At 52.1% G+C, this 18,809-nt stretch overlaps 1 protein-coding gene across 5 annotated transcripts; it reads left to right on the forward strand.

The window, feature by feature from the left end:
* On the forward strand, window positions 1-18,110 carry Def8 (differentially expressed in FDCP 8 homolog). Of its 5 annotated transcripts, none has more exons than XM_055621066.1 (13): window positions 3-84; window positions 1,524-1,591; window positions 4,077-4,210; window positions 5,316-5,413; window positions 8,116-8,265; window positions 9,416-9,557; window positions 10,615-10,779; window positions 11,495-11,622; window positions 11,715-11,828; window positions 13,322-13,402; window positions 14,527-14,670; window positions 14,961-15,070; window positions 16,349-18,110. In XM_055621066.1, the coding sequence occupies exons 2-13, from the start codon at window positions 1,551-1,553 to the stop codon at window positions 16,449-16,451; spliced, it is 1,410 nt and encodes a 469-aa protein (XP_055477041.1). In that variant the 5' UTR covers window positions 3-84; window positions 1,524-1,550; the 3' UTR covers window positions 16,452-18,110. The 5 variants fall into 5 exon arrangements, with proteins under 5 accessions (XP_055477044.1, XP_055477041.1, XP_055477045.1 ...); XM_055621070.1 differs by having other exon boundaries at window positions 14,581-14,670; XM_055621067.1 differs by having other exon boundaries at window positions 4-84; window positions 14,530-14,670.
* Window positions 18,111-18,809: the final 699 nt, after the last annotated feature.

An 18,809-nucleotide genomic window follows, 5' to 3' on the forward strand; every position in this document is an offset into this window, starting at 1 on the left:
GCGGGCAGAACAGCGGGTGCAGCGTCGTAGCTGCGGCGGAATACAGAGTAGCCAGCCGGTCTGGTACAATGTAGCCGCAGCCAGGTAAGCCGCGCGGCGGCCTCCGGGGGCGTCTGGTGGGTCTGGTGGGGAAGCAGGCGCGGGTGCAGATCTCCGCACGCAGTCGCCCCTGCTCGGGCTCCGCGATCCGGTTTGTGCGCGCACCCAGGGCGCGGAACTGGCAGAGGCCTCCAGCAAAGGCGTCCAGCTCCCGGCTGCCGCCTGCTGGCTCTCCGCTGAGCGCAAGGCCCCGATGACCTCATTGGTCCCTGCATTACGTGAGGCAGAGCTTAGCATTCACAGATGGGGGGCCCCCTCCCCCAGCCACCGGGTGGCTGTCAGAAGCTGCGCCTGGGACTCCCGGCCCAAGGACCCGCGGGGATGTACTCCCTCTACGATGTTGGGCTTCCCTGAGCCTCCGATTTCACAACTCTGAAATGGGTGAGGAAGGTGGTGGGGACCTGCGTCCTCAGAAGGAGCTCATCGTGTAGGGGGTAGAGTGTGAGTGAGGTGCGCTTGGCTGCGCCTGCTTGGGTAGCTGAGAATGATTAACGCCGGCCCTGCCCGTCCCGGATTACCCGTCCATCCTTACCGGCGGGAGCAGAAAGGATGTACCTTGTCCCTTCCCCGGGCCCCCTGTGGCCCTTGGACTAGCCCGCAGGAACTCACGGGAGATGGGCTCTCGTTTTCAGTGACCGGTCCGAAGCTTCCACCCAGGGCCTCTGATGCCCCACAGACCCTTGGGCTTTACTCTGAGGCCCTCAGTTGTCAAGTTGTGACTATTATCTGCTTTGGGAGACGCCTCCGTGGGGCTCGATGGAACGGAGTTTTGTTTTGTTCCCCCTTTCTCGAATCTCTTTCTCAAGGCCAACCGTGACTTCTGGGTGCAGAGCTCCGGCAGGCGGGTGAGGAAATAGGAGATGGTGTCATCCTCAAAGCTGTTGCTTTCCAGCAGCCCGCCTGTGCTGGGGTGTCATCTGTTAGTTCTCGGCTGAAAGGGCAATACGCTTCTCCCAACTGGTTCCAGATGAACTAGGCAGACGGGTCAAATGGCTCCATTGCTTAATTCACCCCTGCTTTTGTTCCAGGTCAGATGGCCATGCCAGTTAGGAAATGCGTAAGGGAACCATTTTCCTGGGAAAGTTGGCCAGAGGAGAGTTGCTGGCAAGGGTTTTTCCCAAGGTCTTTTGTGCCCCTCTAACTGTACTCTGAAACACCAGGAGGGTTCCAGAGATGGCTTCTGGGAGTGGCTCCCGCCCTACACACCCATTCTTCCGGTCAGCCTCGGCCTTCTCCCTGACTTCCAGGCAAGAGAGTAGGACCATACATTGATTGGTTTTGTTATTTTAATAAATTTTTATCATTACATTCATTTATTTACTTATTTTGTGTGTATATGTGTGTGGGCACAAGCATGTCTCTGGCCCACATGTGGAGGTCAGAGGACAGCTTGCAAGAATCAATTCTCTCCTTCCACCTTGTAGGTCCTGGGGTTCACCTTAGGTTGTCAGATGTGGCACCAAGTACCTTTAGCCACTGAGCCATCTCACAGGTACCTTACCCCTGGATTTAAATCAGAGTTGCCCAAGTCTCAAAAATGATGACAGTAATAATTGCAACTGGTGTTTGTTAGGTGCTCACCATATTCTGGTGAGTGTCCTTGGTTACATGTGTGTCTGTGTACCACTTACATACCTGGTGCCAGTGGAGGCTAAAATAGATGCTAGGTTCCAGAACTGGAGTTAAAGATGGTTATGAGCAGCTAGGTGTCCTGGGAATTAGATCCAGGTCCTCTGGAAGAGCAGGAAGTTCTCTCAACAGCTGAGCCATCTCCTCATCCCCCTGCTCTTGGACCTGTTTTATTAATGAAGTTAATCATTACAAAAATCCTGATACCAGAACCCATGGAGATTGTCCCGATGCTTATAGAAAAGAAGCCTGCCTGTGTGTGAGCTCTTAGGCTGAAGTTTTCATGGCAAAGGAGAGAATTTGGGAGAAGCTCATGCTGCCAACAGAGAAAAATGAAGGCATTTTGTAATTTTTTTTTCTTGTTTGTTGGTTGGTTGGTTGTTTTTTCCAAGACAGGGTTTCTCTGTGTAGCCCTGGCTGTCCTGGCACTTGCCCTGTAGACCAGGCTGGTTTCAAACTCAGATCTGCTCACTTCTGCCTCCTGAGTGCTGGGATTACAGGCATGCGCTGCTGTACCCAGCTTACAATTTTAAAGAAATGTCCTTCATCATGGTTGAAGGGGATTTTCCCATGTAAAATGGAGATAAGTGGCCAGTTTGTCCCTGGAGACCTCCTGTCGTTATCCTCCGCCTGGTGGGGTTTTCTCTTGCAGTAAGAGGATGGGCAATGGGCCATCCCATAGACTGCTAGTAAGAGAGGAGAGGAAATGGGTGACTAACAGGCTTTATGGATTAAGGGCCGAGAGTCTGTCTCTTTTCCCGTGAGTGTCCCTATTACTGCTTAGCCCTACATGGTATCATTATAATTCTGTATTTGAGGAGTGAGGAATTGGGAGCAGAGAAAGGCTGCAAGGCTGGCAGAGCTGGTGTTCAGGTTGACCTGACTGGAGTGGTCTATTAGTATCTATTTTGGCTGCAAGAGACAGAACTCCCCCCCCCCTTTGTTTTTTCAGAGACAGGGTTTCTCTGTATAGCCCTGGACTCACTTTGTGGATCAGGCTGGCCTTGAACTCAGAGAGATCCACCTGCCTCTGCCTCTGCTGGGCTTACAGGCATGCACCACGCCCCGCTTGCTCTAATCTCTAAGAGCAGGGAAGGCATTAGGGCTCATCTTATTCCTGACTGTAGTGTGGCAAAAGCACAGTCGTACCAGGCACCTATGACACAGCTCTAAACTCGCCTCCTGGCTTCCTATCCTAACAGCAAACCTTGAATAGAGGACTTTGTTTGTTTGTTTGTTTTTCAAGATAGGGTTTCTTTTTGTGGCCCTTGCTGTCCTGGAACTGGCTCTGTAGACCAGGCTAGCCTGTAATGCAGAGATCCACCTGCCTCTGCCTCCCAGAGTGCTGGGATTATAGGCGTGAACAGGTCTGTGAACTGATTTCACCCACAGTGACCCACTTCTGGATGGAGAAACAGAGGTGGAGAGAAGCTACGGAATGTGCCCTGACTAGATAAGCAGAGAGCTGCATTCCAACTGCTCCTGTTTCATTCAGACACAGCCCCTCCCTTTCTGCCAGGAACCGACAGCCTTGTGTTCCCAGTGTGGGCTGAGCCCTGGGGAGGGGAAGGAGCGCCTGGCGATCTTGATTTTCTGAGAAGCCGGAACGTGAACACTTCCTGCTACACAGACGGGACCCTGGGCAGGGAGCTGTGGGGAAAGCTTAGACCACGGGGTTCTGCAGTAGGGTGGGAACAGGAGCCTGAGAGGTACAACCCCACACTAGAAGCTAGTCACATTGCTGGGGCCAGGGAAGGGTGCCTAGGTCGCCCTGCCGGGAGCAGGACCTTGGGTTGAGTCCAGGGTATTCTCTGGTGCACACTCTAACACGGATGGTTCTTTTGGGGTGTTCTGCTTTGTACTGAACACCTCAAGGGATAGGAAAGACGATCCCATTTCAAGAGGTGTGTCCTAAAGGCATCGGCTAGCAGCAAAGGGCCCAGCTGGAGTGGGGCCAAGTGAGAAATTGGTCATCTGAGGCCTAGCAAGGAGCCTTCTGAGGAGCCCCAAGGCTGCACTGGCCCCACAGCAGCTGGTACCGAAGGAGCCTCTGCACAGGGGCGTGATCTTGGGGTCCAGACTTTCCCTCAGGCAACTGGGATAAGCCTGTACCCCTGGGCTGGTCCTTATTACTGGGGGTTCTTCTGCGAGCATACTGCCAGGGGAGCACAGTTGGGATAGCCCAGGTGGCTTGGGGGTTAAGGATCGAGGCTGCTTTGGGGGGCTGCCTTGCACTAGCCCTTTACCCCCAGCTTCTGGGAAGTGAAAGAGGCAGGGCATTAGAGAGAGGGTAAGCTGTGGGGAGCCCGGGACCCGGACGCTCACCTCGGCCGTGCTGGGCCCTGCAGGTGGGATGCTATGGAATATGATGAGAAGCTGGCTCGCTTCCGGCAGGCCCACCTCAACCCCTTCAACAAACAGCCTGGACCAAAGCATCATGAACAGGAACCCAGTGAGAAGGCCCAAGAAATCACTTCCGAAGGTGAGCATCTGTGCAGGGTGAGGGCTGTGTAGACTGTCTGACACTTTAATTCATTTGCTTTCTTTACCAGAGTGGACACTCAAGAGCATTGGTTCTCGACCTGTGGGTTGTGACCCCTTTGGGTGGGGCTTAACAACCCTTTCACAGGGGTCACCTAGGACCATCAGGAAATACAGATCTTTACATTGTGGCTTATAACAGCAGCAAAATTACAGTTGTGAAATAGCAATGAAAATAGTATTTTGGTGGGTGGTCACCACAGCATGAAGGGCTATTTTAAAGGGTTGCAGTGTTCGGAAGGTGGGGAACCACTGGTCTAGCGGGCAGGGGTCTGAGTCTGGAGGATCGCCGCTGAGGCCCAGGAGGTTGCTCTGTAGACATTGGAGCAAACTCGGGGCTGAGGTCTAGGGAGACGAGTCTGCCGGATGCAGTGTCTTTGGGAGGACCCTCACCTTCTTGGGTTCAGAGAGGCAGGAGGGCAGGGATTCTGGGTAGGGTAGGCAGGGGGTGCTGGGGTCAGGGTGGTTGTTAGGGTGACCACGAAGAACTTAATGAAATTTGTGGTATAGTCAGTCAGCGCTTTCCCTTCTAGCTGTTCACACAGGGAGCATCTGCCTTAGAAATTGGGATTATTTATTTGTTTATTTTGAGACTGGGTCAATCTATGTAGCCAAGGCTGGCCCCAAACTGAAACAGGTGAATCTGTGTCAGCCTCCCAGATGCTGGCCACACCCAGTTTGGGATGCTTCTATAATACTATCTTGTGGGCCACTCTGTACTTCCCAGTGTTGGTTCACAAGTCTTTTTTTTTTTCGGGGGGAGGGGAGGTTGGGGGAGGAGAAGCACACAAGAGTCAAACTTCCTACGAGAGGATCAGAAATGGGAACCCCACTTCTTCACTGGTCTTCACGTTGAGGCAGAGTCCTTTACAAATGCGGACCAGACGAAGCAAGAGTGGTGCCTGGCTTTCCCCAGCCCCCACTTTCTGTGGGCTCCCCTGCACCCCTGGCTCAGTCCTATCCAGCCCAGCTGCCTCCCTAGGTGATGAGGAGACAGAGGCTGCAGGTGGACCTCTCCATCCTTCATGCCTATGCTCTTTCTCCAGAGACCCTGCCTGAGCTGCCGGCCGGGGAACCTGACTTCTGTTTCTCTGAGCGCGTGATGGATCTCGGCCTGTCTGAAGACCACTTCTCCCGCCCTGTGGTAAGCTGTGGAGTCTGGACCCTGAGGTGTTACCCTCCTGACAGCACTTGCAGGTGGCCAGTGGTTCAGACACTCGTGAGTTGGTATAGTTTCCCTTCTGGCTAGCCACTGCCATTGGGTCCCCAAGTCACCTGTGTTTAGACTCTGCACCATTTACGGCACCCGGCCCTCATCTTCCAAATCTGAGAGTCTGGAGACAGCTTGGGTTTGAGGAAGGAGGTGAGGCTTCTCTTTCCTCCTCGGTTTCAGGATCTTCAGAAATGAGTGTGAGAATGGAGACTGTGTGGAGTCCCCAGGTGTCTTGTATAAATGGTACTTTGCAGTGCCGTGCTGTCCGGCTTATTCTATATTATGTTCAACAGAGGCTTGTTTTGAAGAGAAAAAACGAAGTATGTTTGAAAGCCCTTTAGTTTTGTGCAAAGCATCTCTACCTTATTTGAGAGAAACAGGGTAAATTTATCTATCTATCTATCTATCTATCTATCTATCTATCTATCTATCTATCTAGTATGTTCAGACAGGGCTTCTCTGTAGCGATGGCTGAAACTCTGTAGACCAGGTTGGCCTTGAATTCAGAGGTCCACCCACCTCTCCCTGTGCTGAGATTAAAGGTAATCCTTTAAACCTCTGAAGGTGGTGATCCAGCCTTCAACTTGCTCTATGGCACAGGCTGGTCTTGACTGTTTTATCCTTCTGCCTCAGCTTCTGAGGTAGTTGGATTGCATGTCCACGTCATTCAGCCCAGAGAGTCTGACATCTTTTGTAATGTGTCTTGCTCACACTTCTGCTTAGCCACAAAGTGAGCTCCAAAGAGGAAGGACATCACTACCTTTCTGCCTGAGCCTTTAGGAAGGCTATCACATGGAAGGAGGAGGGTATCTTAGCACAGAGTCGGGTGACCTTCCCAGTGGAAGCAGAGCCTTCTAGGTGTGGCCTTAGCCAGACTCAGAGCTTCTGGGTCAGTGTACGAGGAAAGCACCCAGAAGTGTTGAGTCTGGGGTGAGTGTGCACAGTTAGGCTGCTTTGCTAGCTTCCTTTAAGCCTTCCTCATTTTCTCAACTTTTCTTTTTAGAAATGAAACAGCACAACTAAAAAAGCTATGGTGGAAGGGTTTCTAAAGAGGAAGTGTCTACTTGTGTGTGCAATCTTGGGGGCCTCTGGAATGTTAGATAAGCATGCTGGGAGCAACACCCCTTGCTCTTGGAAGTCATGCCCAAGACAGGGTTTCTCTGTGCAGCCCTGGCTGTCCTAGAACTCACTCTACAGACCAAACCAGCCTCAAACTCAGATCGGCCTGCCTCTGCTTCCCGAAAACTGGGATTAGAGTTGTGAGCCATCAGGCCCTGCATTTTTTAATTTTTTTCTTAATTGTGTGTTTGGTGTATGTGTCTTACACAGGCTCATGTGTATATGACACGTGTAGAGGCCAGCTGTCAATGTCAGGTGTCTTCCTCTATTGCTATCCACCTTACGATCTATCTGTCTATCTCTCTCTCTCTATCTATCCATTTATTTTTTCTTTTTTGGGTTTCTCCGAGACAGGGTTTCTCTTGGTTTGGCTTAACTTGGCTGTCCTAGAACTAGCTCTGTAGACCAGGCTGGCCTTGAACTCTTAGAGATATATCTGCCTCTGCCTCCCAAGTGCTAGGATTAAAGGTGTGTGTCACCATCTGGTTTCTCTCATCTCTTTGAGATAGGGTTTCTCTGTGTAGCCCTGGCCGACCTGGAACTCACTCTGTAGGGCAGACTGGCCTTGGATTGATTGGAGATTCGCTTGCCTCACTTGCTCTGCCTCATTTATTTGTTTACTTTGAGACAGTCTCTCACTGACCTGGAGCTTACTTGTTCAACAAGAATAGCTGTCCAAGGAACTTCAGGCATCATCCTGTTTCCATTTCCCCAGCGCTGGGATTACAGATGTGGCCAGCATTTGCTCTGTGTGCTGGGGGGTCATACAGATGTGGCCAGCATTTGCTCTGTGTGCTGGGGGTCATACAGACGTGGCCAGCATTTGCTCAGTGTGCTGGGGGTCATACAGATGTGGCCAGCATTTGCTCTGTGTGCTGGGGGTCAGACTTGCGTGGGAAGCAGCACCTTACTGATTGGGTCATCTCCCCATCTCCCCAGCCCCTTGTTTTCTCTTTAAGATGGTCTCAAGTAGCTCAGGTTGGTTTCAAACTTGTTATGTAGCTGAGGATGACTTTTAGCTCCTCCCCCCCCCCCCTTTTTTTTTTTTTTTTTTTTGTTTTTTTGAGACAGGGTTTCTCTGTGTAACAAGCTTTAGCTGTCCTTGACTTGCTTTGTAGACCAGGCTGGCCTCGAACTCACAGAGATCTGCCTGCCTCTGCCTTCCTGAATGCTGGGATTAGAGGCTTGTACCCCCAAGCTTGGCTGTTTGCTTTTGTAAGACAGGGTTTCTCTGTGTAACCCTAGCCGTCCTGGAACTCACTATGTAGACCAGGCTGGACTCAAACTCAGAGATCCACTTGCCTCTGCCTTCCCAGTGCTGGATTAAAGGAGTACGCCTCCACTGCCTGGTGTGTGGGTTCTTATGTGTCCCTCACTCTCCTGGGCCTTGAGCTTGTCTTCATCTGGGTAGGAAGCTGAGGCCTGCTCTGTCCCTTACTCATGAGGACAGGCTCACCTTCCACTGGGAGGCACTTCCAGGCGGCCCTCTGAGCGCTGCATTCCAACCTGGGTAGGGTCTCTTCCTGGCCTCTGACGTGGAGCAGCTGCGGCAGGCGATAGAAGAATGCAAGCAGGCGATCCTGGAGCTGCCCGAGCAGTCGGAGAAGCAGAAGGATGCCGTGGTTAGGCTGATCCACCTCCGGTTGAAGCTGCAGGAGCTGAAGGTGCGTGCTGACCTGCTCTCCCTCAGAGAGCTGGAATGACGGGAGGCTGCGGGACAGCGAGGTCTCCACTCCTCCTGAGGTGGCTCTTCCCTGTTTGCTGAGAGGCCAAGGCAGGGGTGGAAAAGCCAGGTGAAAGCAGAGGCTAGCTGCTTCCCTGATAGGACAGCCCCTCTTGATTGGGAGGAGCCAATCTAAGGAGCTTACAGCGAAAAAGAATTGTTTTGTTAACCGTTTGCGTGGAGGGGAGCTTCCACAGTGTCTTTCTTTCTGCCTGGTGTTTAGTCAACCTTCAGGCATCACTCAGAGGTGGCGGAGATGGCCTCGGCAATTGATACCCGTCTTCCCACAAGTCCTTCTCAGTGTGGGCAGCTCAGTCAGGACTGATTGGCTAGGCCTGGGTCACAAGCTTAGGAAACATTCACAGTGATTGGCTAGAAATATGTGCTCATTCCTGAAACCGTCACAGCCGTGGGTTAGTTTTGTGATCACCTACAGAGACAAGTGTGTTGACCAACTCCTCTTTGAGTTGTATGACCTAGGAGGGGAGATCACCTGAGCGTGTCAACCAGAGGAGATGGTGTGTCACGGAATCCAAACCCCACGGAAGTTCAGGATCAGTCCTGAGTCTGTGGTTTTTGGCTCGGCTGTGACCGTGCTCCCTGTCCCGACTCTGGGCCTCTGGGAGTTTAAAGCGCAGTATTGATTAGGAAATAGGTGAAGATATGCGTGGTAGGAAGCACATCCCAAGAGACAGTGGTTCAAGGAGATATACGTGTAGTTTTCCTCAAGAAAACTGCATAGTTGCTCCAGGCAGCAGCCAGAAATCTCAGGACCCTGAGGCATTCTTTCTGCTACTCTGCCAGATCCTGAAGGGAGCGCAAGGCACCCGGCCGAAACAAGGGCCGGAAGGGCGGAGGTACCTGCCCTCCTGTCTACAGCCCCTGGGTGCAAAGAGGCTGGAGAAAGTTGTGTGTGTTCTCAAGGGTTGATACCTAATTTAGTTGCTGAAGAGAGACGGGAACATGCATAGGCTGACACTCAGAATCTCTGCAGCAGGCAGTGCCTGGAAGGCCTGGGTTGGGGATCTGGCACGAAGGGGAGGAGCTGCAGCTTAACTCACCCGGGACTGTGCTATTACTTTGCCCCGCAGGATCCCAATGAGGAGGAGCCCAATATCCGGGTTCTCCTGGAGCACCGCTTCTACAAGGAGAAGAGCAAGAGTGTCAAGCAGACCTGCGATAAGTGCAGCACCATCATCTGGGGCCTCATCCAGACCTGGTACACCTGCACAGGTGGGCCACGGCCCAGACCCCTCCCGCCCAAGCTCTGCTCCCAGACTCTAGACTGGGCCGATGGCAGAGCTTGCTGTGCCGGAGATGAGGGGAGACCAGCGTGCCCGCCTTTGCTGGCCCCGCGTGCGTCTAGATCTGAGCTGTTTAGTATAGTGGCGAATCACAGGGTGGCTTTAAAGTGTAAGTCCGCCGAGTTGAATCCTCGGTTTAGTGTCTCTACTGACTTTACAAATGCTCAGTGGCCGCGTGAGCCTGGAGGCTACTCTATTGGGAAACGCGGAGAAAACCTCATAGAATGATGGTTCTGTGTGAGAAACCGGATTGGGAAATGACATGCTGTGCTGGGAAAGGAACATGGAGAGGGAGTAATGTTTATAGGGTACAGTGGGTGTTATATTTGGTAGAATGAAAAGACTCTCGTGACAATTTTAGCGAGCCCTTGGAGGTCAGCCAGGAGTGAATCTAAGGATGAAGGATGCTGTATGGGGGAATCCTATGTGCAAAGGTTGATATGTGTCCATTGCCTCTGAGAGGAGCATCGTGGCTAAGGGGCGGCGTAATTGAGGTACTTACAGGAGACCAAGGGTGTTTCTGTATGTGCAGTGAGGGCTGCAAAGCTGAGCAGAAGGGAGGAGAGGATAGTTTCTGGTGAAGGTTGAGTCCTGAGTGAGAAGTGGTTGAGGTCAGTGCTGAGGAGTCAGGGTGACTTAGGTCGTATCTTAATCCCAGAAGGGTGGAGCTGCTGAAACCTGAGATGGGAAGTGGGAGAGGACAGTTGAGATGTAAGCGAGGAAATGTTACTGGATAGTTGGGGTTTGATGGATGCTGATGGAACGTTGCCTCTAGATGTGTGAGTCACGAATTAAGACAAAGCTTGGGGTCCAGACACATGAGGACCGTTGAGATGCTGAGACAGGCAGTAGTCTGGGGAGAAAGTCTTAGCTGCTGTGATCACCGGAGGGCGGAGCCGATTGAGGGGGGGAGTCCAGCTGAAGGTCCTCCTAGGCCGAGGCGATCCACACAGTTTTTGAGAGATATGTGTGTTTTCCTACTGCAGGGTGTTATTATCGGTGTCACAGCAAGTGCCTGAACCTCATCTCCAAACCCTGTGTCAGCTCCAAGGTCAGCCACCAGGCTGAGTATGAGCTGAACATCTGTCCCGAGGCCGGGCTGGACAGCCAGGACTACCGCTGTGCGGAGTGCCGCGCCCCCATCTCTCTGCGTGAGTGAAGGAAGGGGTCTCCTTCCACCCAGAGCACAGTGCAGAGCTGATCCAGGAAGGGCGCCTGCTTGTTGTGGGAGAAAATTGTCCTAAAGCAGCTGAGTGGGGGCCTGGGGCCAGTGCGGTCCATGCGCCTTGGTTGGCATGAGGAAGGGAGGTTACTGGCATCCCTTCAGTTCCCATGGGAACAGGCAGCTTCTGGCTGTTCTGTGGCTTATCTAGGTCTCTTTCGGGCTAGTCTCTCATCTCTGACTTCAGCACCTCAACTCAGAGACAAGGACTAGGGGAAAACAGCCAACCAACCAAACGAATGAACACTATAGCTCTGGGGATGTGAGTCAATAGAAGGATGCTTGCTCCGACTATGTAAGGCTCTCGGTTCTGTCCCAGAGCTGCAGAAGAAAAGAAAATGTGGCAAAATAACCACATCCTAGAGTTGGAAATATTAGCTGTTGACTTACGGGGTCCGTTCGGGGGTTCTTTCTGTCTTACCTCACTGATGAGCAGGCAGGGTGCTGAGACACCGAGGGTGACTTAGGGCGTCTCGGGGAGAACGGGTAAGTCAAGTCCAGAGGGCAGACCCCCTAGCTCAGCTCACTCTCTCCTGCAGCCGTGGAGAGGGAAGATGGACCACACGGTGTCAGCCCTTGGGCATGGGAGGCAGACCTGAGTCCCCATTGGCTACCCTGACCTTGTAACAACCCGGCCCCCACAGGAGGCGTGCCCAGCGAGGCCCGGCAGTGTGACTACACTGGCCAGTACTACTGCAGCCACTGCCACTGGAACGACCTGGCCGTCATCCCCGCACGAGTGGTGCACAACTGGGACTTTGAGCCACGCAAGGTTGGGTTTTGGAGGTTGGGGGTGGGGAGCAGGGCGAAGGGGGAGAAGGGGCAGTCCCAGCCCGGTGCACTGCTCACTCAGCTCTCCTGCAGGTGTCCCGCTGCAGCATGCGCTACCTGGCGCTGATGTTGTCTCGGCCGGTGCTCCGGCTCCGAGAGATTAACCCTCTGCTGTTCAACTACGTGGAAGAGCTGGTGGAGATCCGGGTGAGGCCAGGCCCCTGTTAGTCCGGGATGGCTTTGTCTCCCTGTGGGAGGTTTTGTTTAGTCTTGTCTTGTTTTTGTTTATTTGGTTTGGTTTTCCAAGACAGGGTTTCTCTGTGTAGCCCTGGCTGTGTAGTGCCTGGCTGTCCTGGCACTCACTGTGTAGACCAGGCTGGCCTCAGACTCAGAGATCTGCCTGCCTCTGCCTCCCAAGTGCTGGGATCAAAGGCGTGGGCCACCACTCCTGGTTCCTATGGGAGGTTTTGAGCGGAGGGTCTGCTCCTTTCACAGGCCTCTTTGTTATCTGTTGGAGCAGAAGTGTTACAACCATAGAGACAATGTTAAATTCTCCAATAATCTCACTGAAAACGTAGGGTGGTGTTTCATCCCTGTGATGTTAGCATTGGGGAGCTGGGGAAGGAGGATCATCAGGGTGAGGTCAGCCTGAGCTCCAGTAGTCAGAGCCTGTCAGAAAGTGTGTTGTGTGTGTGTGTGTAAGAGAGAGACAGTTTTAATTCTATTCATTAATCAACCATCTATCCATCAATCTATCTATTGATATGTCAGTCTATCTATCTATCTGTCTAGGTGGGCATGTAGCTCAGTTGTCAGAATGCTAGTTTAGATGCAGGAAGCAGAGGGTTCAGTTCCAGGATTGCATAGATCTGGCATGGAGCATGCAGTTCATGCTGACCTTGCATTTGATATATAGCTGAGGTTGGTCTTGAACTCCTGACCCTCCTGTCTCTCTCTCCCAAGTGTGGGATTACAGCAGGTATAATCTAATAGCATGTTTTCCTCAGACCAGTAGAACCAAAACATTATTATAATATACAATCAACATACAAAGTTGCCAAGATATTTTATTCTTTTTTGTGTTCTCGATGACTTTGAATTCTAGTATGGATGTACCCTATACTTAGAGCAATCCAGGTGAAGACTGAGCATTTTCAGCAGCGCTATGTGGCTTTTGGCCAGCCGTAGCCAAAAGTTAGAAATCAGCAGACACTGTAGTTCAGGCAGGAAGTGATGTCATGAACAAATAGTAGAAAGATCTTCCATGTTTTAGGGGAGGAGCCTGAGGCAGAGCAGGATGAATGGTCAAGGCCAAGGTACTGATGAGGGATATGGGACCTGCCTAGGGCTTTGGATGCGGCTCAGCCCATCCTGGGGCAGTAGGGTGGGCTCACTGTTTGTGAAATGGGCTAAGTAACTTGCAAGGGAGATCTCAAGAGCAGCATGTGATGAACCTCAGGTTCCAGTGTAGCTCAGAACTGATTTGCTCTTGAGGTAGGATAAACCAATCAAATGTAGGACCACCTGGTGGAATCTGAGGGTACCTTCCCCAGTCCCTACTGACCCCCAGTGTAAGGAGAAGCCACCCTGTGAGCCTGGCCCCCTGAAGCCAGTACAGAACCAGCCCCTTAGCCTTCCAGAAGCAGCTGTGGCGTCAGCGTGCCACGGCTGACATGCCCACCTGTTGCCTGTGTCCACAGAAGCTGCGCCAGGACATCCTGCTCATGAAGCCATACTTCATCACTTGCAAGGAGGCCATGGAGGCACGGTTGCTGCTGCAGGTCAGATTGCTAGAGGGACAGGTCTCCGACAGCCAGAGTGATGGAGGCCTTCATGCTCAGATTTGTCAGATAACACAGTAGATGTTATGCTTCTAGCAGCCTTCCAAACGGTTTGCTCTGGGAATGTCACATCTAGAACAAGCTGTCAGATAGTCTACATACAACAGTGTTCTCTGATGATGTCAGTTTGGGAAACTAAGGTAAATGATTACTGTGTTTAGCCTTCATGGAGATTAGCCTCCCCCGGCAGGTTGAACAAAATACAAGTTGTTTTATTTTTGTTTTTGTTTTTGTTTTTTCCAGACAGTGTTTCTCTGTATATCCTTGACTGTCCTGAACTTGCTCTGTAGACCAGGCTGGCCTCAAACTCACAGAGATATACCTGTCTCTGCCCCCCTGAGTGCTGGGACTACAGGCATGCACCACGCCCAGCTTAAAATGCAAGGTTTTTGTTGTTGTTGTTTTTATTAGTTAGTTAGTTTGTTTGTTTTTGAGACAGAGTTTCTCTGTGTAGCCTTGGCTATCCTGGAACTCACTCTGTAGACCAGGCTGGCCTCAAACTCACAGAGATCTACCTGCCTCCCATGTGCTGTGATTAAAGTCATTACTCCTGGCCAAAATACAAGTCTTAAGACTCAGGTACTGCTTCACTCACTAAGTAATCTCAGACACTGGTCTAAATTATGGGAACAATGAGCAAGACAGGCCCTTGGAGAGTGGCCAGTGGGTCAGGAAGGCAAGGGAAAGCAGGTAATATGTCAGGGTGTGGGCGCTGCGTCCAGAAGCAGGACGTGTAAGAGGTGGGAAGAAAAGGAAGCTGTTAAACAGCCCAGGAAGAGGCAGCCTTGGCAGGGCGAGCAGTGGGGACAGGTGGGGTGTGCTGAACAGCCACTGTGGCTGGAGGGACACGATAGGTGTGTGCAATGGGGGCACACGCACATCAGGAAGTGTTGCTTAGGCTGTATATCTTCCCCTGGCCTCTCCAGGTTCTTGGGGTTCCCAAACAGAACCCCTGTGAGACCTGTGGCTTCCACTCGAACCCTGGGCCCTGATATCAGGAGGGGCTGTGGGTGGCGAGTGGGGGACTTTGCTTTGCACTCGTCTTCACGCCTGCTGGGTCTCAGCAGCTCCAGGACCGACAGCATTTTGTGGAGAATGATGAGATGTACTCTATCCAGGACCTCCTGGAGGTCCACTTGGGCCGGCTCAGCTGCTCGCTCACCGAGACCCACACGCTCTTCGCCAAGCACATCAAGCTGGACTGTGAGGTAGGCCTCCCTGTCCCCTCGGGAGTCACGGCCCTGTCTAGAGCAGTCTCCAAGCTGCTCTGCCCACCAGCCCCAGGGGCCAGGACTGGCGATGCCCATCACACTGATTCCCTTTTCTGGTTTTGTTATTTTTTGAGACAGGGTTTCTCTGTGTAACCTTGGCTGTCCTGGTCACTTTGTAGACCAGGCTGGCCCTAAACTCACAGTGATCCTCCTGCCTCTGCCTCCTTGAGTGCTGGGATCGAAGGTGTGCACCACCACGCCCGGCTCACTGATACCCTTTTCAACAGCGGTGCCAAGCCAAGGGGTTCGTCTGTGAGCTCTGCAAAGAAGGTGACGTGCTGTTCCCGTTTGACAGCCATACATCAGTGTGCACCGACTGTTCAGCTGTCTTCCACAGGTGGGTGTGGCCTGTGACACTCTCGGGCAGGGTGCTCAGGCTCCTCCCTTGTCCTCTGCGGCCCTGCCCCTGTCACTGCTGCCCTTGGGAGAAGAGACATGTGCCTGATTTTTTACTGTCTGGCTTTCAGAGCCGCTTGCCCTGGTGTCTATGCCTAAATTAAAAGTTCTGTTAAGGGGCTGGGAATGTGGCCTAGTGTGCATGGAACCTTGGGCTTGATTTCTAGCACAGAAGAGAGCTAAGCATAGCGGTACAGGCCTATAATCTTAGCACTTGGAAGGCAGAATCAGGAGGATCAAAGTTCAGTCATCCTGAGCCACACGGCAAGTTTGAGGCCAGCTTGAACTACATGAGACCCTGTCACAAGAAAAAAAAGTTCCGTTAGGAATGATCACCCGTGCTCAGCCACTGCAGCCCAAACTATGACCTCTGCAGCCTTCCTGGTCCTGACTTGCCCATGGAACCAGCTCAATGCTTGGTTCTGCTCCTGCATCAAAGTTGCTCCTTCTGGATCAGTACAGGCCAGATGGTCCCAAACCTGCACCTCTCTTCACGCTTGAATAGGGAAACAAGCTTTTTAAAAAATATTTCTTTGTTTTTTATTTTATGTGCACTGCTGTTTTGCCTGCATATATGTCTGTATGAGGGTGTCAGACCTGGAGTTACAGACAGTTGTGAGCTGCCATGTGGGCACTGGGAATTTAACCTGGGTCCTCTGGGAGAGTAGCGAGTGCTTTTCACCACTGAGCCTTCTCTCCAGCCCCTCCAATAGAAAATGTTTTAAAAAAGGAGCCTGCAGAGCCATGTTATATGTACTTTGACACACAGTTTGGGAAGCACCAAGGACAGAAGTTTCACACTGTCAGCATGTGATAGTGATGGCTGACTAAGTCAGAGCTCAGCAGGTAAAGGAGCGTGTGCTAAGCCCAGGGACTTGAGCTTGACCCCTGCAGCCTGCACGGTGGAAAGAGAGCCACCTCCTGCCAACTATTCCTGTGTTCCACACATGGCATGTATGTGCCTTTGCCTGTGCAGGAACACACACGTGCAGATAAAAGCTTGGAGCCTGAGTCTGCCGGTAGGAGTCCTGCCTCTTTAGTGGAGGCCAGCATCTGCACACCAGGCACTGTGGTGAATCATGCTGGGATGCTGATTCTGCCCCTGCTCTATGGCTGTGAGGGGCTCTGGGCTTGATTGCCTGTTTGCAGAAAGACATTGAGAGCTAGCCTGGGAAGTAAGGGTTTCCGGACAGAGCCCAGCCTGTCTTTCTAACCGTAGGGACTGCTATTATGACAACTCGACCACGTGCCCCAAGTGTGCCCGGCTCAACCTGAGGAAGCAGTCACTGTTCCAGGAACCTGGTCTAGATATGGATGCCTAGAACCCCAGAGGAGAGCGCCAGGCACTGTCTCTGCCTGTCACCCTGCTGGCATTGCCAACCAGATATTCATTCTACCCCGGAGACTCCTGAGTGCGTTCTCCGGACCTCTTCTGGGCCAGAAGGAAGTGACTAGTGGCCATGGCACTCTCAGTTCCCGGGTGCTTGCTGAGACTTGGAGTGTCTATACCTGGCTGTTTATTGGGTTTGCTGCTATAAAGGGACAAAATGCTGCCTGTGCCCCACTGTAGGGCTCCTTAGGCGGGGGAGCCTGGGTGTGGCTCCCCGAGAGAGGGGGGAAGTCCCTTTCCTATGGCACAGAGCCCTCCAGGACATTACAATGAATTCTTCTGCGCCATAGAGATGGCCCTGGCCCTGTCTAGACCACCCTAACGACTGGTCGCCCACTTCAGAGGCCTGCCCAGTGAGACCAGAGGATGCCGCCTGAGGTTTAGCTCTCCATGGATGACTTGGCTTCTGCGAAGAGGCTCCCATCCCTCTTAGCACCTTGTCTCCTTGGGGGCCTCAGGTGTCCTCTGACTGGGGCTGTTCATGACGGTGTCCCACAGATCTTCCCAGCACCCCGAGGGTCATCGCCACTGGTGTGTCAGTGCTGTGTTTCCCCCTTTTTGTACCATCGGGAGGGAAGGGGAGGAGTCTGTGGGGCTTCTCTTGGAAGGTGCCCCTGTTTCTGCCATAGCCTAGTCCACTTTATCCTGGTGCTTTGAGCTGGGCAGCTAGGGGCCCATCTGAAGGAAGACATCTCAGCCTCCAGTTACATACATGGGGAAGTTCAAAGGCAGGTGAGCCTGTCAGCTATCATTGACCTATGTGGCATCGGGGGGACAGATTTTCCCACAGAGGTCTGTTCTATTGCTGAAGTGCTCTGCCTGCAGATGGCCAGTGTCTTGAGTTTTGATTTAGGAGCCTGGGGCCAAGAGCTAGAAATATTTGCTGGAGCAAGACCCAAGCAGGAGGTCTATGGCCCATGCAGAGAGGTCCAGGCTTCAAAGGTGGGTAGGACCCACAGGTGTCCATGGAAGCACCTTCCACCTGTGTGCACACACCCCATAAATCCTATGGTTGAAGGGGTGCGGGGTGGAGGGGATCTCAAAACATGACTTCTGTCTTTCTTCCCTGGGAAGCTGGAAGTTGCCTGCACTCCTCACCTGTGAACTGCTGTTGACACACGCAGGTGTCAGAGGCCAGGGAGTGTCACAATTTGGATTGCCCTCACTTTTATGAGGCACAAGGAGGAACACCTTAACCAGCACGTTGAAGCTTTGCTGGCCTGTCTGAGGGATGGACGGACATGCCGCCACCTCCTTGCTCTGCTTTACCATAGGGTGGCTTTACTCTTGGCTGTCTTTCCTGTTTCCGTTTTCCCATATGGAAAATGAGAAAAGTGGAGTTGACCTACCTCGGGTGAGAGAGTCGAGACTCCTTTGGGTGTGATGGGGTCAGCAATTGGGTCCTGTCCTGCTTCCTCTTTGGCATTAAAGAGGGTCTTAAAACCAAATGCCATTTTCCTACACCCCCAAATCTGTGTGTTTTCTTACCATTGTATCACATTCTGTCCTGTGGTTACTGGCCCTTCCTCAGCCTCCTGTGTAATCAATACCACACGCTTCCAACTATAAATCATAGTGTCTAAAGAAAGCATTACTAGTCTGGCATTTGTTCACCAAAGTGTTGGGTCCCTCTAATGATACACTCCAAACATTTCTCAATACCTCTTTTCTACCATTGTCTTTAGAGTGATGCAGATTTTGGTAGAGTCATTTGTAGGTCCTTCCATGAGTTCACACTTGGAAAGAAGATTTTGGCCAGCAGAAGCAGCCCATTTGCATGGCCAACACTTTAGGGAAGGGTACACCCAGCATGAAACCAGGCGGGCAACAGGGGTCCCAGAGTCACAGCAATGCCACTGCCATCTTAGTGTCTAATTACAGGGTATCTGGACTGGTGTATGGTGGATCTGGGAAAAAGAAGGATTAAATGACACACAAGACAGTTACAAGTTTAGGAAAACAGTTTAGCCTTCCATATTTCAGGGGCTTGTGATATTTGGGTGAAATAATATTTAGGGATTTGTTGGGAGAAACATTTATGTTGGTGTCAGACAAGGCCCGTGCCTGCTCCGATGATGCGTAGGGAAATTTCCCGGTATTTCTTTGTCTTCATTTGGGTGCGGTGGACTGTCCACACATGCACACTTGGGGTTTAGGTTCCAGGAATTATTCCACATGTCTCGCTGTTACACATATACTCGGCAGAGAACGCTCTGTAACGGGCGCTATGAACCAGCCAGCTGCAGGAAAAGCGCCATTGCTGCAGTCTGAGGCCGCTACCTTTGCCTTT

This window comes from Psammomys obesus, unplaced genomic scaffold, assembly GCF_907164565.1.
Source record: "Psammomys obesus unplaced genomic scaffold, mPsaObe1.curated_primary_1811, whole genome shotgun sequence".
NCBI classification, from domain to species: Eukaryota; Metazoa; Chordata; class Mammalia; order Rodentia; family Muridae; genus Psammomys; species Psammomys obesus.

Excerpts from the sequence above, each read along its gene's own strand:
- Def8 (XM_055621066.1), top strand. The coding sequence starts at position 1,551 with ATGTGGCACCAAGTACCTTTAGCCACTGAGCCATCTCACAG. Across the intron at positions 4,211-5,315 it reads CCAAGAAATCACTTCCGAAG|AGACCCTGCCTGAGCTGCCG; the intron begins GTGAGCATCTGT and ends CTCTTTCTCCAG. Across the intron at positions 9,558-10,614 it reads GACCTGGTACACCTGCACAG|GGTGTTATTATCGGTGTCAC; the intron begins GTGGGCCACGGC and ends TTCCTACTGCAG.